Here is a 22,248-nt window from a genome sequence, read left to right as displayed (position 1 = left end):
GCAACTGTCCCTGGTCGCATTAATGTGTGCAAGCAGCTCACACACTCCCAGACAAGAGTCCCTTCCATGCAGTGGTGTTTCTCTCTCTTGTGCAGCGGTGTGTGAGCCGCTTGAATGGTCACTATTAGGAGATGAAATTCAGTCTTAATAAACGCTAGGTGATACATACTGGAAGGAAAAAAATGAAATACTCATGCACATTGTTGGGTTGCAAGTTAGCTGTCATCACTCGGGGGGGTGTGTGGGTCGGTGGTGGTGGGGAAACCAGGATAAAATCCTGGCTTCACTGAAGTTAACAACAAAACACTCACTGATTTAATGCGGCCAAGATTTTACCTCTGGACATTACTGTGGATAGCGCAACATGCACCACTGATCAAATAAGTAAGCAAGAGGATAAAATTATAAAAGAATGGGATAGAAAAAGGATACTAAAAATGTTATATTATGTAAGTAAATGGACCTCATCTTTAATACCACGATTAGCTCTGATCACCCTGCTTCAAAGTAGATATAACAGAAGTAGAAGGGGACCAAATATTAGTGACAAATGATTAGATATATGGAAAGATTGACATACAAGACACTGAAAATACTGGGACTGTTAAGTTTAGAGAGGAGCTAAAAGAGAGGACATGACAGAAGTATATAACAATGAATGGCATACAGGAGGTAAATTGGGAGTTTCTATTTACCCTTTTAAAATACAAGTTAGCATCCCATGTAAAGACAAATTTAAAAACTGAAATGGTTTGTTTGTTTTAAAAAAAAGCCATAATGTATATTCAGCCTATGGAAGTCAACATCCCAAGATACTGGGGCCGACAGAGTACAAGAAAGGATTAGACTTCACATGGGTGACAACAAGTTCTATAGTTACATGAGGTGTTTTTTTTTGTTTGTTTGTTTTTTTTTTTAATCTTAACCACTTGAAGAAGAGCAACATGTCAGTATCACACATTAAAGAGTTTAGGCTATTAGCCTAGTACTCTTTTGTTAGCAGAGACATACCTTGTTCAAACAATTAGATAGCTTGGGCAAGAGTTTTACACCCTCTCTCACCCCGTCCACTAAGTCAAGAGGCTGCAGCAGCAGAAACGGGCTCTGAAAAATCCTGATCCAGTTGGAGAGCATTCACTTGGGGTAGGAACTGAAGACAGCATGTTGATGGCAGGGCTGCAGCACTGGGACTGTTTCGCTCACATAGCAACCCAGAACTGGATGGGCACAAAGGTGGCTTCAGGTCCCCTTAGTCCCATTCTCTCCAGACAGCAAATTCTATACTGCAGTTAAAAGGAGCAGCACAGAATCTCACCTCTTGGATTAATTCAGATTATCCATTTTTCCATTCAGGTAAAAAAGGAGTAACAGTCCTAACAGCTAGATATTTATTACTACTCATCAATACATGTAAGCTCCATTGTCAAAGTAAATAAAATCACTAAAGCCAGTGCGCTAAAATCTTTTAAGAGGAGAGTGAAAGTACTTTACACATCAGTGTATGAATCATATTTCACATAACTTCTTGGTAAAAGGACAGGGATACCCTGCTGTGATTGAGCAAAGCTGAACAGGTCTTTACAGTTCACTTCAGCTAGTAATTCTTCTAGGACTGGATACCTTCTGATCACAGATTTAACTAAATACCTTAGATGAGTACAATTAATGTACCTGGTTTTTCAAATGCATATACCAAGTGCTTTTATAAACAAACAAACAAAAAAACACAACACCTACACTCTGGAGGTCAAGAAATTAAAAATTAAGGCAGCACCTAACCCCCCCACCCAAAAGCACACACACAATATGAACTTTGCCCTTTTATCCATAGCACTCTGTGCTCTCTCACTAGAAGACAAGTATGTTCCTGACAATTATTACAGCTAGATAACATGTTAAGTGCCAAAAAAAAGGCTAGTTTAGCCAGAAACCTTGCTACTAGAGGCCTCAAATCCCATATACATCATTAAAAGTAATCAGTCATACAGAGAACTAGAAGTAGACTCCACTATCCCAAGGCTCTGCTTTTCCTCACTCCCATCAGAGGAGAAGTCATACACCAGATAATGAATTCAGGAGGATTGAGATTTTTTGTTGTTTTATTTTTTTAATGTAAGATTCTAACTTAGAGCAACATTTAGGGGAAGGACATTTGGGGGAAGTTAGTCACTTTTCTTGTGGCTACCCTGGTATAACATTGTAAAGTCTGCCTCTTCAGCTATTGGCCAGAAGCGTCAGAGACACAGAGTCTGACCTACAATCATGTCAGAACCCCACAGCACTGCAGGAAAAAGTCATATGAAAAGTTTATCTAAGAAAGAGAACCAGAGGTACCTCTAAATAGAGAGCAAGAAACTTCAATATGTGCAACTCTGGACTTCTCTTCTCAGCAGGATTTACAAATCTGTTACCCCCTTTTACAACATTAGAAGATGCTCAGGCCAGGAGACAGGGCTAAGCAGACCTCAGAACCTTAGAAATTAAAAAGGATTAGTTCAAGTGAACATTGTTCTGGAGGAGGGGAATGGAACCAAGTAGTTTTCATATAAACACTTCTCAGATGGTTGAGAATTAATGACTGACAGAAAACTGACTCTGCACTCTAGAACAACCCCTATGGAAGAACACTGTGCACATATATGTTTAAACTATAGGATCAAAGCCCATCAGAACTTGAGTGGGCTTTATGAGCAGCCTTCCCGCAGTCTGATCGATCCATCTGTTACCCTTATTGTCCCCTGCTGAAATCAGATCCATTTATCTGGTTTTAGAGAATAATTCTTTTTAAGAACTGAATTAAATGGCTCTAAATATTCTCAGAACTAGAACCTTCTGCCATTTACCCCTTCTTCCCTGGATAAGCAGAGAAATCCAAGAAATGTATTTGTTAACAAGGCTAGGACAAAAAGAGGTTTCATTAGTGTTGATAAGTAAGGCCCTAACAAATTCACGGCCGTGAAAAACGCATCACGGACCATGAAATCTGGTCTCCCCTGTGAAGTACTTTTACCCTATAATATACCAATTTCATAGGGGAGACCAGCGTTTCTCAAGCTGGGGGTCGCAACCCAAATGGGGTTCACAAGGTTATTATAGGGGGATTGTACTGCGACCCTTACTTCTGCGCTGCCTACAGAGCTGGGTGGCCAGAGAGTAGGCACCCAACTCTGAAGGCAGCACCCCTCCAGCAGCAGCACAGAAGTGAGTGTGTAAGCAATACCATATTATGCCATCCTTACTTCTGCATTGCTGCTGGAAGTGGTGCTGCCTTCAGAGCTGAGCTTCCAGCAAGCAGCCATCACTTTCTGGCCGCCCAGCTCTGAAGGCAGCACCACACCAGCAGCAGCGCAGAAGTAAGAGTGGAAATACTGTGACCCCACCACACAGACACTAACCTTGCAGCTCCCCCTCTCCCCTTCCCTCCTCCCTCGCTTTTGGGTCAGGACCGCTACGGTTACAACACCGTGAAATTTCAGATTTAAATATCTGAAATAATGAAATTTACGATTTTTAAAATCCTATGACCATGAAATTTACCAAAATGGACCGTGAATTTGGTAGGGCCCGATTGATAAGGCCTGCTTCCAGGAAGATTATCTGCAGCATCCTTTCTTAAATGGGACAGACTGTTAGGCTGCTATAGTCTGAGCTATAGCATTTCCCCATCCAGTTTTATTTATGCTGTGTAAATAAAATAGATTGTAGTTTTGTGTGTGTGAGACAAATCCTGGTATGACGACAATTACAGATACGCAATGCATAACATACTGATTCTGCACAGTGGACTGATATTCCCTGGTACCCTGTACCTTGTGTAGTCATTTACATATGGGCAAAATGGGTGTAACACATTACTATTCCAGCTTTGTTGCATTTTACACTCCCTTTGCCCATGTGTAAATGACTACCCTTGACGCAGAGCAACAGGTAATTAAATCTACAGAGGTGAATTTGAAGTTTGCCTTCTTTAAACACCACACTTTAGGAACACCAATTCCTTCCTAGCCCTAGAAGTCAGAGTAAACTGGTAACTAATTTGTATAGAAGTCAGTTCTGTCTGATGAGCAGTCCTGAAATAGCTTTCTCTGGAAAAGAAATATTTTTCGGTATATACCCAACACAGAACAACACATACCGCCCCACTTCATTAATTTTCATTTTAAGACTAACAAGTTAGATAATCTGGAGAGCTGCTTATTAAGATGACTTACAGGATGCAGCGTGCGAATCCCAGCTTGAGGAGACACTTACGATAGTTCTCATCAAACTAGCATGCTAAAAATAGTAGTGTAGCCACGGTAGCACCACGTCCAAGGTAGACAGACAGTGGGGAGCACTGGGAGGGGCTAACCACCCCAAGTACATACCCAGGGGGTACATATTCAGGTGCCCAGCCTGAGCTGCTGACCATTCTATTGAAGCTGCACAACTATTATTAGCAGGCTATCTTGATGAAGCTAGCACAAGTATGTCTCCTAGAGCTGGGAATCACACCTCAGCTTCAAGTTCAGACATGCCCACAGGCTGAAGATATTTGATAGCTATAGGTTAGATGATATAGATTCACCACATACCTCTTCTAAAGTGAAACTCTTAACAGGATTTGATCAACCAATCTTCAGTTATGCTCCTTACAAGTAGTAAGATAACTACTATACTTCCCACAAGTTACGTAAGTGCATCATTTAAATGTTTGGTGATCATCCATGAGGGAGAACAGCAGTTTAACGGTCTTGTAAAATAACTCAGTTTAAAGCAACTTATATGCAATACAGTTTAATGTTCCAACAGAACACACTACAAAGTATTAACTACAGCTAATTTGAATTCTTCACTAACGCATATTTTTAACTAAATTGAATAGTTAACTGTGCAGAAAAATTCAATTTACATCAAAAAAGCTGTCATCTTAATTAAAAAACCCTATTCTATAAAAAAAAGTTATTCCTCGAAAGTGAGCAGGATCTCTTCCATGAAGGGCATTCATGAGGTGCAGATTTTATACCCTTGAGAGAAATTTAATAATCACCCTTCAAAAGGGATTTTAAATAATTTAAAATGAATTTTCTAGGAAACTAAGTCCACGATAAGCAGTTTAATACTGACATACATTTTGCATGCTCTGCTCTGTTTTACTCAGTATGCCAAATTAAGCATTGCACATTGAAAACATCTAAAAAAAAAACCAAGAATCAAAAGCTCTACTTATTTCATTTGGCACAATTTTATTTCCTCACCAACTTTAGAAAACCTATTTTAAGTACTAGGAGAGTTTTTATTTTCCTCACAAATAGGACCAAAATTCCCATGAGAATCAGTAATTCTTCCTCTTCACCAGTAAACTAACCATAAAAGCTTGTCCACTACTGGTTGTCCTATGGCACCTCATTTGTATGGGTTTTTTTGTCTGATTCCTTTGATGGCTGATATCAGGGTTAACAGCTAGGGAGCAGACGGATCTGTTACATGGTAGACGACATTAGAAGGGGCCTAATATGAGAACTAGTTCTCTTAAGGAAATTAAAAAAAAAAAAATTAAGAGCCAGCAACAGCTTTAAAGCCTTGTATTTATTAAAATGACTCTGATGATATGAGATGATTAATTTTTATTATTGCTTGAAATGGTTACTGAAAATTCTCACTGAACAGTAGTTTAGTTTTATGGCAAGTGTAAGGCTAGTCACCCTAACTAATGAGGTTTCCGTGTAAAATGCTGCAAGAGCTAGTAATTCTGCCCTATTTATTTGTGTCAAGTAGGCAAACATCGGTCTCTTCACCACCGAGTGAGTAGGATTTTCTTTTTTTAAATAAAAACCAGACACTTTAAAATTTGGCTAAGAATATGTAGATATTACACCTTCCATAGCTTATCCCTGAATTAAGGGTCTACCACGCCTCTCTTCAGGAAAGCTTATGAAAAGTGGCAAACAAAATTGGTAACACCGAGGAAGCCATCTTCTAAGACAGGCTTTTAGTTAAAGTGTGAGGGTTGAATCAAAAAGTTTATTTTCCAGATTATTAGGGAAGTAACTCAGGGACATGCAAGTTACAACACTTGTAATTCTAAATACCGTTAAAAGTCACCTACAGCCATACATAGGTGCTCTTTTAGTCTTTTTATGTATAAATCAAAAAAGTCAAAATAGATAACATAACTAAGTTGGTAGGGAACTGGAATGAAAGTCAGGTCACCTGGGTTCTATTATTCCTGACTCTGCCACTGACCTGCTGTGACTTCAGGCATCAGTTCCCTCACCTGTAACAAGGACAGTTATACCTATCCACCAGCATAAAGTAGTTTGAGATCTACAGCAGACAGACATTAAACAAACCAATTATATTTTACTGTAATTTTGGCAAATGATTGCTGTAGCTAAAATGCCAGAAGGAAGATGTTTGGAGAAGGCCACTGGGGAAAATGTGTGTGGGAGGGGAAGAAGTGTGTTTTCAGGTCTACAGCGGTGAAGGAGAGTGTGGCATCTGTGTAGTTACACCAATGTAGCAGGAAAAGTGAGCCCCTAATGTATATTCACTGCAATGATATGGTTTACCTTGGCTTCTAGCCAGAGAATGCAGCACCAATGCAAGTCAGTCACTTTTTACATTGGTGCAGAACCCTCCTGTGTAGACAATGCCTCAGTTCTCAGGAATTCCAGAGAGGATTAACAGGAAGTTTTGGGGTTATAAAAGGAAAATAAATAAATAAATAAAAAAGAAAATGGATCAAGCAGAGGAGACTGAGAATTAAAACTGGTTTGGTCAGACCTTGAGAACCTTGGCATGGATGCATGTTCTGCATCCCCAAAATCACTACCATAATTAACGAACGACTTATCAAGCTATGACCACAACAAACTGATATTTAATTACTTTGCAGGAATATGTTGCCACTCGCCATCTATCATTTTTACTCTAGCCAAACAGCCAGTAAAAAAAACAAACACAAATCTAGACAGCTCTCTACTACACAAAGGACAGCAAAAGAATAAGTTTCAGTCTAATAATCGTAGTCAGCAGAAACAAAGGACTATAAACAGTGCTAGAGCGGAAGCCTTTCAGGAATATGACGACTATCTTTTTGGATGGAAATGCTGAAAGGCATAATAAGCAATTTTACCATCCATGAATCTACAATATACATCATCATTCCTTCACTTTGGAGGTCTGTTTCTGTTACAGGAACAAGCATTACAACCTATGTACTGTTGCCAGAATTGCTAGTGATGGTAGAGCAACTCTCAGAAAAAGGAGATTCCATCTTTAAAGGGCATTCTCAAAAGCATCACCCTCAGAGGAAGCAAGGTTAACCATGGGTCTGATGATGGAATAAAAAGAGTAGTCTGGTCCCTACAATGAGCTGGTTCACTTGTATTACATGAATTCCATGTTTCTGGAATTGTTTAAAAGAGTAATATGAGTAGTTTACAATCAAAATTAATAAATTAAGAATAAAATCCTTCTCAATGTTACATTTTTACTGTACCATCTTTTACAGCACTTCACTATTTTCAGTAATTTGTATTTATGATCCAAACACAACCCTCACCGTAGCAGTGAATAATAATGACCCATAATAAGCTCTCAGAACTAGAGAAGAGCAAACTAGAATCTACACATAGAAGTGGACACACACTATTCAAGATTAACAGCAATGCGTTTTTTTTTTTAATAGGACTTAAGGGCACGTTTGCTGTTGTACATTCAATCACCATAAAACTAGCTTTAATCAGAATGGCAAGAGGGGTACTGGTGAGTTTACTCTTGGCAGCTATTGTTTGGAAGAACATTTTTATTTTTTAAAACAGGAATCGTATCTTTTGCAGATCAAGTCCACTTTCACAATGAGTCACCAATAGAGGGTAAAAAGACTAATAAATCAAATAATCTTTCATTACCTCACAGACAGTACTTTGAAGCAGTTAAGCAGCCTTGACTAGGCAGCCTTTATTAAACTTCATCAAATGCTTGCAAACTGAAGTGTTTTATTGAAAAACTCTCCAAACATATCAAGAGCTGGTGGAAGATACCATTTTACTTATTAGAGCTGAGTGAATTTTTTAAGATTAATAGTTTATCTGTGGAAAAATGAAGTTTCAGGTTGACCAAAAGTATTCATGAATGGGACTCAAATTCACTGAATAGTACCAGCCAGTTTTCTTTTCCAGCCTAGAGAGTCACAAGGCAAGTTAGGTGCTATTCACAAAACCATCAAAGAAGGTAGAGGCATTGCCACCCCTATATTCCTTATAGCACCAGGGTTAGCTACCTGCGATACAGGAGACTTCGGTTCAAGTCCCCATTCTTCCTGATTCACAACAAAATTTTGAACTTGGATCTCCCACATTGCAGGTAATGACCCTAACAACTGAACTATAGTGTATTTGGGGGTGGGTCATAATCTTTCCGGTTGAAGCTATGCCATGTTGGATAAATAATAAAATATTCATTGGAGCAGAGACTGAAACCAAGGTGACCAACCCTCTACCCCCCAGGATGAGTACTCTAACCACCAGGCTAATACAGAGTCATTCTGTATGAGTATTTACAATAAAAGAGGAACAGCTTGAATAGAGAGCTCCACCCCAGAATACCCTAGAGTCTACCGGTTATTGCATTCACCTGCAATGTGGGAGACCCAAGCTGAAAAATTTGTTGTGCACCAGGAGGAATGGGGACTTGAATGCAAGTCCCCCACATCCCAGGTGAGTCCTCTAACCACAAGGCTACGGGGTATAACTGCAGCAGCAGCAGCAGCAGCACCAGTTTTGTTAATGACATTTCCAAAATTTGCTTTGCTCTTAATTAAAAAATAAAAAACAGTTAAAAATGCTGGAAAATAAAACTTGTCATTTGACCAAAACCTAAATTTTCTTCCATGTTTTTTCTTGCACAGAAAAACAAAACAAAAAAATCATTTTGGGTCAATGCAAGATGATTTTTGTTTGTTTTTGGTTTGCTGGTCAAAAGAAAACAAACAGCAACACACACACCAAAAAAACAACCACCACTAAACAAACAAAAAACCCACCAAATTCCCCTTCCTCACCTCAGTGATTATTCACACAACTCTACTTATTATACACTCAAGTGAATGAGATGCCAGGGGCCCTCAATCCCACTTACTTTAATGGATCCAAGGGGGAAATGCTCAAGCTTGCATACCAAAATGGCACATAAGGCCTCAGTCCTGCAAACACACCAAGGTGGATTTGATTTAAATAATTATTTAAATCACTAGTCAGGATGACTCAATTTAATCATGGATTTCTACATAAAAGTGCATTCTTGTTGGTTGTTATAACCCTAATACATATTCTTCACAACTCAGAAACAGATGCACGTTTCATTTTTAGAAGGTACACACTATACATTTTTAAACAGTAATTTATTCTGAAAACTTCTCAGATTAGTTTTACAGCTATATCAGAAAATGAATAATTGTTTGATTATTTCATTTACCAAAGGTAATTGAAGCAGATGTTTATGAAGTCATTGGAAGGTGAGCTATCTCCAACAGGTTAATCATTAATATTTGGAGGATTTTCTTGCCATGCTGTATTAGGAGGAGAACATTACCAGACGGATATTAAAATTGTTTTTTTAAACAACGTGTGTATTCTGGATTTTTTTCTTCAACAGCAAACATATAACATTTTAACAAAACAAGCATATACATTTTTGAATTTAGTTAAATTCAAGTTTTTTAAAATCAGGTTTGATTTTGTTAAAATTGTTTAACTACAATAGTTAAATGAAATATTAAAAAATATTAAATCTACTACGTCAGCCAGGTCAATACAAGAAACTTAAAATATTGGCTTCTGCAGCTAAATCAGTCGTCTTCACCTTCATTTTCCTGTTTGTTCATAATCTGGAAAAGAAAAACAAGCTTTCCTGCTTTTTAAGGTCCCAAACGATTTCTCAATTTGGAATGAATTAGTCCAAAGGAAGAAAATATTCTTTCTGCACCAGCAGAAGAAGCTACTGCTGTTAAAAGTGAGATCATGACTTCAACCGTGTCTGAATCCCAGCGCTTAAGTGACTTCCACCAGTTCACTGGTGTGACTTTCTTTAAAACATCATCAGCAAACATATATTTCTTGACTGGTTCTTATTCCCAAACTGGGCGGTCTCTTTTACTGCCCGCTGCCATTATAGGTTTTCCCTTCTAGTGAGAGAAGGGTTTGGTAGATCTCAAATCAATGAAGGCTACACTCAGAAAGACCTCAAGACTTCTGGAATATGCTGCTCAAACAGTTTCACTTTGGTTTCTACTGCCTGTCCCTCCCTTCTCACATTTATCTCCAGACTTCTTCTCCTTGTCCGGATCTGTTCTGCCCCCAACAATCTTCTATTCCTTGAATTTTTTGAAACTTTGCACTTTTAGAGAGAGGTAAGGGATTGACTCTGTGTACACAAATTTGCAGAGGGACAGTAGGGTTGAGGTCTGTTATTTCTCACCTCTAGATATTATTTATTTTAAAACATTTTTGCTGTTAACAAGTATATTACCTCTGGAGGGACAAATCACAATTTGAGAACTGCAAAACTAAGCATCTCTGATGGTATCTTCTAGACTGAGCACTGAGTCCTATTGGGCAGATAGAAAGATTAACCTAAATAATCTATACAGAAGCCCCTGGAATCCCATAAAATTGGGTCCCTAATCCATGAACTACTGAAACTCATTTATAAAACTTTTCTTGAACATTACATGATGTCTCATACTATTGGAATTTATAATCCCTATTCCATGATGAGATATCTTTCAGCTATAATGTATCTTAGGTTTTTTCCTCAAAAAACACTATCAAAAAAGTAAATAAATCCTATTTAAATAAATAAAAGACATTGATTTTTATTCACCCTGAAACACACACACATACTTAACTAACAAAATCAGACTGATTATGCACATGCTTAAGGTTAAGCATGTGTCTGTTTACAGCACTGGAGCCTAATCCACAAATTGCCTTTATTCACATGAAATAATCCTATTCAGCGCAATAAGGTTACTCTCATAAGTAAGGGCTTGTAAGATTGGGCCCTGTAAATCTATCAATCTATATTTGTTTAATTTGCTCCGAGTGATATATTAACCACTGTAATAGTTTGGCAAATTTCCAGATATCAACCTAACAATATTCCTCTAAATATCCATGGATAAAGAGTGACATTCTTCAGAAAAGAGACTCTTTATTCTAAAAGCAGAGTCTTGGATAACCAAAGATAGAATCTTTAAAATATAATTTTCTTTCCACTGTTCATGCTGTTTACTTTTGAATTTTTCTAATCTAAAAAAATGAAATTAGCCCAGTCAGATTCCAGTCTTTAGCTTGGAGGTTCTTAGTGTAGTCATGCAATCTTTTTTTGGAGGAAGAACTGCAGGGGAAGGTTTATTTAATAATAATAAAAAAAAAAATCATGACAAGAGTTTCTATTGGTTCAGTTTTGCAAGTGGAGATTTGCTTGGAAACAGATCTCCGTTCCTTAGAAATTGATCTGCACATTCCTCCATCTGATGAATTGATAACACATAATTGTGTACATTGGCTTCCTAAAATCTCTTAAAAGTGAATGTCCTTGATCACGACTGGTGCAAAACTGACTATAATGAAGGCTAAAGTTCTTGAATTATGGGGCAATGACAATACGGGCACTAATACAATGGCTAGCTCCTGTCATGAAAGATTCTCTAGGAGTGAAAGGTAATCTGTCAGTCCTTTTCACTAAGGGAACCGGAAATGGACCAATATTTACCACGAATTTGACCCTTATTTCATATGCTGTAGGCTAGCCAATCATACTTCAGGAGATAATGATCGTTCACTACCAAAGTAGGTCAAATTTAAACCAGCAACCTTGACATGAAATCACTTATATCCTCTACCACTCCAAGAGCCATCTATTCTGCCAGGAGCGCCAGTGTTACGTAGTTTTCATGTTACACATGTAACTTTGACCTTGAAAACCCTTCATCTTTGCTAGCACGTGCATTTATTCTACAACATGATCTGCAAGATGTTGGTTTAGAAATTTGTTTACCAGAAGCAGTTTACAAGAAGTGATGAAAGAAGGTTTCTTAAATTCAGCATTAAAAAGTGAGGCTGTAATATGAAACTATCACTCATGTGCCAGTTTTATTCACACGTGACAGAACATGCAGTGCATAACATTAAGAAACTTTTACCCACATTAGGACAGTGAACATCTATTCTGTAATCTAACTTTGTTTCCACTTATAAAGCCTTTGCTTTTTGAAGTTATTTTTCGGTTGGATACAATGCATGAATTGTCCATGTGCATCCTTCAAGGTGCTATGGTGATGGGCTCTATTATAGGAACCTATACAGATAGGTGAAGACCATCTTAGCTCAAGAAGGGGTTGGAAGAATTGTATATTGCCTTTTTCAATGGCTGATTTTACACTAAGGTCAACAGAAGTGTATGTATGTGGTTTAAGGCAGCATTCTGATCCTTCTGGGTTGTCCAAAACCAGTTTTGCACTTTCATTTTTTCTCTTATGGAAGAAGGATTTATTTAAAATACATGACTTGCTGGTTGGTACAAGGATATTAGAGGCAAGGCGGGAGAGGTATGACCTTTTATTGGACCAACTTCTTGCTACTATCTATTAGTAAATAGGTTTCAGAGTAGCAGCCGTGTTAGTCTGTATTCTCAAAAAGAAAAGGAGTACTTGTGGCACCTTAGAGACTAACAAATTTATTTGAGCATAAGCTTTCGTGAGCTAAAGCTCACTTCATTGGATGCATCCGATGAAGTGAGCTGTAGCTCACGAAAGCTTATGCTCAAATAAATTTGTTAGTCTCTAAGGTGCCACAAGTACTCCTTTTCTTTTTATTAGTAAATATTAATCCTTCTAGTCCTTTCTTTCTGTATATTTGATTCATTTATCAACTATTCTTCAGAATCTTTATAATATTAACAAAGACTAAGTTGAATTCTAAGGCCCAGAACACTGACCGACAAGTAACCCTACTCAGGAATTTTATGCGTTAGGCTGTATTTAATTCATGGCATCTTCAGGTCTATAAAACTCCAGATATTCTAGGAAACCCTCTCCCCGTTGTTAAAATATAGCCTTACATAAGCATATATAAAGGCTTGGAAAACTAATAAGGGATGATGGTTACAGCAGATGTTTTGTGTTGGGGAATCAAAACAGAAGAATGATCATGGGATAAGAAGGACCCACTGAGAGATACTATCTTGAAGGATTGTTGGTCCTCTCAGCTGTAAATAATTATGCCTTCACATATAAATCAGGTAAACCAAGAGTGTATAGAAATGACATCAGAACATATATTTCTTTGGCAAAAACCCTGTATGACGACACTGGTAGGAGAAGTTAGTTGGGGAATGAAACTGCACATCCCTCCAGATACAGTGAAGAAGAGAGACAGAGACACCTTAGATCTGACAACAGAGTGGTAATGTATCTTTTCATTCTGTATTCTATATAGTGCTGTACTAATCTCCGATTGATAATCATTGATTAAATAATTCCAATCAAGACTATTTTTCAACAATCTTGAGTTGTCACTAACTCAGACATGCAACATTCTGCTGGTGAAAGAGACAAGCTTTTGGGTTTACACAGAATTCTTCTTCAGGTCTGAAAAGCTACTCAGTGTCACACCTAATACAGGGTTGAACAGATTGTTTAGTATAAGGAATTAACATGTTATAAAAGACCATACAAGCTGAAGTGGGCAGTTAACATCTTTGCAGTTCTAGGGCAAAGGAGGGTTAGTGGGTTATAGATTGTTCTAACTAAGCCATAAAACCAGTGTCTTTGAGGCTACGTCTACACTACAGTTTGTGTTGACAAAATTTGTCACTTAGGGTGTGTGAATATTCCACCCCTCTGAGCAACATAAATTAAACTGACATTAGCATTCGTGTGAGAGCTTCTCCTGCCAACATCACTTATGCCGCTTGCAGAGGTGGGTTTTTTATGCCGATGGGAGAGTTCTCTCTCCCGTCGGCATAGAGCATCTTCACCTAATGCGCTGCAGGGCGCAGCTGTATTGGTACCTGTATCAAAAGGACTGCTTCATTAAGGAAAAAAACTGCAATTGCACACCACTAGTTATCAAACACCTTATGGTGGAAACCATATGGGGTATCATTAAACAATTACAATCTGTGCTTGACAGGGGCCACATCCTGAAAGAAATCTTTCCCATACTCCCTCTTCTGGCCTCCAAACACTCCCCAACTTCGGCATATTCATTAACAGAAGCAAGTTTCCCACAGACCAAGACACACAAACTCAAAGCAGCACCAGACGCTGCCAGAACAACAGATACAAAACTTGCAGACATATCACCACTGCTATGATGATTAATACCGACCCAAACATACCTTTCAAGACATGTGGTGTACCCAATCCATTGCACTAAATACCCCAATAACAAGAATTACTTGTAATAAGAGTAGATAAGAAACTTTCAGAGTGAAGTCAGTTTAAAATTGACAGGTCCCCTTAAAGAATCAGATCTGAAGCTTGATGGTACTTGGTGCATGAAAATATGCCTCTCCCCCAAAACAAAACAATAACCATCCCTGTAATGTTTCTGCAAATATATAAAAGTAACTGATTTTAAAAAGAAAGTTTCACACTATATAGTTCTTTCATTCTCCATGTATTTCCAAGCTTTCCAAACAAGTGATAAGTGCATATGTGGAAAATATGCAAGCATATATGCTTGCTACCATTACTATTTTATTAATGAGAGGAAAATCAGCACGGACTCCAGGATATCAAAAAGAGCGGATAGGGAAAACTAATGTCAGAGAAAACAGTCCAAGGTGCAAAATGCCAATTGTGCCAGACTACAGTTGAAACAAAGTTTTAGGACTACTTAAGCAATTAGGTCACTCATCTTAATGTACCTGAGTGTTCTGGATCTTATCAAAAAGAGATAATATTCCTTTTTAGAAGAGATGTTATATAATGTAATATACTGGTTAGCATACTGCTGAAGGGCTCAAATATTAACTTTGAAGCTTACATCTTTTAATGAACAATGATCAATCTATCACAAAAGTGAATCAACTTGGGGTATATGTTGAATCTTTAAGACATTTAGCAAGTTAAAGACTGCAAATCACACAGTGCAGCTCTGCACTGGATCATCTATGCAAGACTCACTCTTTGGTGACATAGGACAAACCAAAGGCATTAAACTGAAATAAATATTTAATTATGGGTTCTTCAGTCTAGCAGAGAAAGATATAACACAGGGGTAGGCAACCTATGGCACGCATGCGAAAGGTGACACGCAAGCTGATTTTCAGTGGCATTCACACTGCCTGGGTCCCGGCCACCGGCCCCGTTCAGCCCACTGCTGGCCCCGGGTCCCAGCCACCGGTCCGAAAGGGCTCTGCTGCCAGCCCGGGGTCCCGGCTGCCGGCCCGGGGTCCCGGCTGCCGGCCCGGGGTCCCGGCTGCCACCTCCTGGGGTTGTGAGGGGTGCAGACAGTGGCAAAAACCTTAAAAATTGTTCCAGCGCCACTGGGATATTTTTAAGTCCTGATTTGCTGCTTACATCACTATCACGCCATGTGGAACAGCACACTGCATTTGACGTCGTGCATGCTGTCTGTCGCAATTTCCCCCCCTCCCCCCCCTGTGAGTTGAGGGGTACATTTGACAAAATGTCAGCTCCTAAGAAAGCAAAGTTAGATGTCCGTTTATTTCAGCCTTCTTGGACAGAGACATTTGGATTTATTCAAAAGAAGGACTGTGCTGTTTGTGCTTTCTGTTGTGAAAGCGTTGTTTGTCACACATCAAGTGTTCGACATTTTGAAAGAAGCACAAGAAAACCTTTCTTGATGAAGCAGACAAGACTGAATTAAAAAGGCAGCAGCAGGATATGAGAAGCAAAGCAGTGTTTTTAAATGCTCAAGTGTAAGTAAAAATCAAGCCACAGAAAGAAGTTACAAGATTGCACAGGGCATTGCAAAAAACGGAAAGCCGTTTACAGATGGGGAATATATAAAGTTTTTTTCAGCAGTTTTGAGGTTTTGTTCAATGATTTGCCAAATAAAGATACGATCGTATCTAGAATAAAAGAACTGCCGGTCTCTGCCAGACCAGTTGAGAGACATGTAAGTGAAATGGCAGAAAACATTAACGAAAAGCAGACGACTGCATTAAAAGACACAGCAGTGTTGAGCGTTGCAGTTGATGAGAGCATGGATATATCGACGTTCCACGTTTGACAGCTGTTGCAAGATATTGTGCTTCCAATGAAATCCAAGAGGAACTTCGTTGCCTAAAACCCCTGCATGGCGCAACAAAGGGGGAAGATATAATGGAAAGTTTTGTAAGCCATTTTGAAGAAGGAGGAATTGACATCAGAAAAATATTTTGTGTGACAACAGATGGTGCTCCTGCCATGGTCGGAAAACAGAAGGGGTTTGTGAAGTTACTTGGAGATCAAATTGGCTGCCTGGCAGTCAAATTTCACTGTATCATCCATCAAGAAAACCTGTGTGCTAAAATTTCTAATTCAGAGCTTAATAATGTGATTAATACAGTGGTGCAAAGTGTGAATTTCCCTGTTGCTCTATCTGCTTTGACTTACGGTTTCAAGCACTGCTAGAAGAGATGGACAGTGCTCATAACGACACTTTACTTCACAGCAACATTCGGTGGCTAAGTCGTGGCATGGTTTTGGTGCACTTTAATAAACTGTTTTGATGCAATCAAGGCCTTTTTGTCGGAAAAAGGACAAAACTATCCCGAACTGGATGCTTACAAATGGCTGTGTAAGCTCATGTTTCTAACTGATATCACCAGTCACCTAAACGAACTCCACCTCTGTCTCCAGGGTTCAGGACAAACGGTTCTAGATCTTTTTGAAGCCTGGAAGGCATTTGTTGTAAAACTAGCAGTTTTTTCCTTGGGATATTCGAACTTTGACTTTCCGCTACTTTTAACACATAAAAGAGCTATCGACACGTTGCACTGTCAGTGTCTATGAGATTGGAATGTACATGCAAGAACTGGAATCAGAATCTTCTGACAGATTTCAAGATTTCCAGCACTTTGGCCCAATGCTTTCTTTTCTAGTTAAACCTGAAAAGTTCAACAAAAGCAACTTGGATTTGTCTGTATTTCAGTCGATGGGTGTTGAAGATTCCAAAATGCAGTTCACTCAGTTAAAAAGCTCAGAATTATGGACAGCAAAGTTTGGAGATCTGCGGAGTGCACTTGAAGCTACCGAGAGAGCTCATGGGGCCTCTATTCTGATCTGCTGACGTCCCTGCCAGTGAAATTTAACTCTTTGAAGAAAATTGCGTTTGCAATGCTTTCCACATTTGGATCCACATTCCTGCATGAACAGGTATTTTCACACATGAAATCTGTCCTTTCCCTCTCTGAGCTGGTTAACAACAGATCACTCAGAAGCCTGTGTGAAGCTTAAAGTATCCAAATACTTGCCAAACATTGGAAAACTCCGCAAGGAAAAGCAAGGGCAAGGATCACACTCAACTGATAAGATCTGAATTTTAATTTAATTTTAAATGAAGCTTCTTAACATTTTAAAAACCTTATTTACTTTACATACAACAATAGTTTAGTTATATAAAAGACTTAGAGAGAGACCTTCTAAAAATGTTAAAATGAATTACTGGCATGCAAAACCTCAAATTAGAGTGAATAGATGAAGACTTGGCACACCACCTCTGAAAGGTTGCCGACCCTTGATATAACATGATCCAATGGTTGGAAGTTGAAGCTAGACAAATTCAGACTGGAAATAAGGCTTACATTTTTAACTGTGAAAGTAATTAACCACTGGAACAATTTCCCAAGAGTGGATTCTTCATCACTGGTAATTTTAAAATCAGGATTGGATGTTTGTGTACAAGATACACTCTAGCAATAATCTGGGGGAAGTTCTATCGCCTGTGCTACACAGGAGGTAAGACTAGATGATCACAATGGCCCTTTCCAGCCTTGGAATCTATTAAACATATCAGATTGTATTTATGTATCTCTGTCTCTCATATGCACACGTGATCTTGAATGAAAACTGGTAACCCTATTTTAAATAAATATGCTGAACTCGCAAAATAGAGTAAAAAGGTGTTGCTCCAGCACTAAACTTGGTCATTTTTCTGATTTAGATTAATAGATTCTAAAGTCAGAAGGGACCCCTGTGATTATCTTCTACCAAACACAGGCCATAGAGCTTCCCTAAAATAATTCCTATTTGAACTACAGCATATCTTTCAGAAAAAAAAATCCAATCTTGATTTAAAAACTGCCAGTGATAGAGAATCTAATACAACCCTTGGTAAATTGTTCCAATGGTTAACTACTGTGTCTGGTTTTATGATACAGATCTTTAATTTAATGTAAAAAGAATCTGAAAAATAATGACAAGTTAGCAATGAAGAGCAGCATTACTGGCATACAAAGGCAAGTCTACACTACAGCGCTACATTGGTGCAGCTGCACAGGGTGGATAAAAATCCATAATTTTTTTGATAAAATGCTTTTTGAGGAAAAAAACTTACCTAAAGATAGTTTTAATTAAGTTATATTATAACTCAAAGATATCTCATCATGGAATAGGGATTATAAATTCTAATAGTATGAGACATCATGTAACATTTAAGAAAAGTTTTGTAAATGAGTTCCAATAGTTCATGGATTAGGGACCCAATCTTATGGAATTCCAGGGGCTTCTGTATAGATTATTTAGGTTAATCTTTCTATCTGCCCAATAGGACTCAGTGCTCAGTCTAGAAGATACCATCAGAGATGCTTAGTTTTGCAGTTCTCAAATTGTGGATTTGTCTCTCCAGAGGCAATGTGCTTATTAACAGTAAAAATGTTTTAAAATAAATAATATCTAGAGGTGAGAAATAACAGACCTCAACCCTACTGTCCCTCTGCAAATTTGTGTACACAGAGTCAATCCCTTACCTCTCTCTAAAAGTGCAAAGTTTCAAAAAGTTCAAGAAATAGAAGATTGTTGGGGGCAGAACAGATCCGGACAAGGAGAAGTCTGGAGATAAATGTGAGAAGCGAAGCTGTCAAGGTTCCTTCCCCACTCTGAACTCTAGGGTACAGATGTGGGGACCTGCATGAAAAACCCCCTTAGGTTAAAACTTCCCCAAGGTACAAATTATTTTACCTTTTGTCCCTGGACTTTATTGCTGCCACCACCAAGCATCTAACAAATATAACAGGCAAAAAGCCCACTTGGACACATCTTTCCCCCACAATCCCTCCAAGCCCTACACCCCCTTTCCTGGGGAAGGCTTGATAAAAATCCTCACCAATTTGCGTAGGTGAACACAGACCCAAACCCTTGGATCTTCAGAACAATGAAAAAGCAATCAGGTTCTTAAAAGAAGAATTTTAATTAAAGAAAAAGTAAAAGAATCACCTCTGGAAAATCAGGATGGTAAATACCTTACAGGGTAATCAGATTCAAAACATAGAGAATCCCTCTAGGCAAAACCTTAAGTTCCAAAAAGACACAAAAACAGGAATATACATTCCATTCAGCACAACTTATTTGATCAGCCATTTAAACAAAACAGAATCTAACACATATCTAACTAGATTGCTTCTTAACCCTTTACAGGAGTTCTGACCTGCATTCCTGCTCTAGTCCCAGCAAAAGCAACACACAGACAGAGAGAACCCTTTGTCCGCCCCCCGCCCCCGCCAGCTTTGAAAGTATCTTGTCTCCTCATTGGTCATTTTGGTCAGGTGCCAGCGAGGTTGTCTTAGCTTCTTAACCCTTTACAGGTGAAAGGGTTTTTCCTCTGGCCAGGAGGGATTTAAAGGTGTTTACCCTTCCCTTTATATTTATGACAGAAGAATATATGCTTGTTTTGTTAAAATAATATGTTTGTCACTGAAGTAAAAATTCTCGAATACATAACCGTTGTTGTTTTAGTTAAATAAAACAATTTAAATGTCTGTCTGGTGATGTTCTCCTCCTAATACAGCATGGCAAGAAAATCCTCCAAATATTAATGATTAACCTGTTGGAGATAGCTCACCTTCCAATGACTTCATAAACATCTGCTTCAATTACTTTTGGTAAATGAAATAACCAATCATTCATTTTCTGATATAGCTGTAAATATAATCTGAAAAGTTCTCAAAATAAATCACTGTTTAAATATGTGTAGTTTGTACCTTCTAAAAATGAAACCTACATCTATCTCTGAGTTGTGAAGAATATGTATTAAGGTTATAGCAACCAACAAGAATGCACTTTTATGTAGAAATCCATGATTAAATCGAGTCTTCCTGACAAGTGATTCAAATCATGATTTTAAATCAAATCCACCCTGCAGCTGCACCAATGCAGCTGCGCCACTGTAGCGTGTTTGGTGAAGACACTTTATGCCAACAGGAGAGCGTTCTCCCCTTGGCACAATCACTCCACCTCCGCGAGAGGTGGAAGCTATGTCAGCAGGAGAGCATCTCCTACTGATATAGTGCCAGGGTGCTTAGGTCGCTGTAACTTGTCTTTTTCACATCCCTGAGTGATGTAAATTATATTGACTTAAGTGGTAGTGTAGACCAGCCCCAAGTCTCAAAAGGCAAGTCAAGAATAAGCCATAGAGGACTTTTAAATCAATGTTTCTACACAGGAACATTAAAAGTGAAGACAAGTAGACACATGCTTGAGTAGATACGCACAGAGGGGTTAACGTGGTCAAAACAACAAGTATTCTTACAGCAAGACTCCGAATGGGTGTAAAATGTGACACCCGTGCTTGGGGATTAATACGTGAGATTGTATTTATGTTTAGGCATCTATAACTATGCAGTCAACATATCAGATTGGTACTTGACCTGTGACATTCAGTCCAAGGGAGATGGCAAAGGACTGCTCCTCCCTAGAAAGCGCTTCCCAAAGTATCTGCCATCAGTAAGGCGGCAAAGCAGCTAAGGAACCGAAGGTGGCGGGCACATGGGAGTGCAAGGCTAATGCCAGTGCAGTTTCTCCTGCAGAGCACGCACAGCGCGAGGGGCCCGCGCCATACCCCGCGGGATGCCCCCGGGACAGGGTGTGCTGGGCACGCCGTGTTTGGCTCCATAACCCCTCACCTGAGCGCTCATTAGCAACCCCCCGGCGTGTGCAGCGAGAAACCCTCGCACCCGGCTCCGGAGGCGGGACACTGCCGGGGAAGCGCGGACCCCCGCGCCCGCCCAGGCCCACAACCCGACAGGGCTCAGTTATACCCCCGCGCCCGGCCCCTCACCGCACGGTCCGGATCACGAAGTAGACGATGAGGGCGGCGCTGGCCACCACGAGCACCGCCAGGGCGCGCTGGGTCATGGGCTGGTTGCGCTCGGGCGGGGCGGACACGGCCAGGCTGCTGCTGCCATTGCTGCTCCGCGTCGCCTCCCCGGGGGGGCCGCCTTGCGGGAGCGTCGAGCGGGTCTCGCTGATCGCCGCGGCAGCCTCCACGCACAGCGCGCCCAGCAGCAGCCGCAGCCCGGCCAGGAGCCAGCGCAGCGGCGACGGCGGCGACATCGCGCCCCCTCCCTGCCCGGCCCGGGCACGGCCTCCCGCGGAAGCCGCCGCGGCCTAGGCGCGGCCGGGCCCTGCGGCAGAGGAAGCGGAAATTCTCATCATGGCTCCGCGTCCTGCCGGGCCGCCGCTGTTGCTATCAGGTGACCGAGGCGCGGCGCCCCAGGCTGAAACTGGGGTCGGCGCATGCGCGATTGCAGCTCAAGCCTGAGGGCGCGCGGCAGGGCGCGTGCGTGGGGCCTCGGGCAGGCTGGTTGCTGCTGGCCGTAGCGCTGGGCAGAGGCTGACTGCAGGCGGGAGTGAGGCGCCATGCCGGACTCCGCGGACGCAGGGACGAGAGTGTGAGCAAAAAGGGGGCTGCAATAGGGTGACCCACCCCAGACCCTGTGCTCTGGGATAAGGCAAGAGCCGGAGGTACCTGGATCCTGCCTGGCTGTCTTTGGCTCTCACCTCCTCCCCCAGTTGCACCATCCACCACCTAGGGAACAAGCCTCACTGTTCCTAGTGCAAGTACACGCCCGCTCGTAGCCCGTGGCTTCCCAAAGCACGAGCGGTGCTGCAGCCCAGATCTGGATCCATTCAGGTTTTGTCTCTCACCTCCAAGGCTCCTGGCAGGAACAGGGACCTCGTGTATCAGCCCCTCCTACTGCTCCCAGAGCATTCCAGACCTTGAGTGTATGGCGCTGCATGAGGCTGTGAAA

The 22,248-nt window shown here is 40.3% G+C and overlaps 1 protein-coding gene across 1 annotated transcript in view; it reads right to left on the bottom strand.

The window, feature by feature from the left end:
- FAM174A (family with sequence similarity 174 member A) overlaps window positions 1-21,550 on the bottom strand; it is a 32,251-nt gene extending 10,701 nt beyond the window's left edge. The window contains exon 1 of the mRNA XM_074953782.1: window positions 21,276-21,550. Within this exon, the coding sequence (XP_074809883.1) occupies window positions 21,276-21,550 (275 nt within the window). The remainder of the gene's footprint in view (window positions 1-21,275) is intronic.
- Between the last annotated feature and the right edge of the window lie 698 nt (window positions 21,551-22,248).

The sequence above is a fragment of the Natator depressus genome, chromosome 5 (assembly GCF_965152275.1).
Source record: "Natator depressus isolate rNatDep1 chromosome 5, rNatDep2.hap1, whole genome shotgun sequence".
NCBI lineage: Eukaryota > Metazoa > Chordata > Testudines > Cheloniidae > Natator > Natator depressus.
The sequence above is the reverse complement of the archived record's forward strand: the minus strand, read 5'-3'. Positions and strand labels throughout refer to the sequence as shown.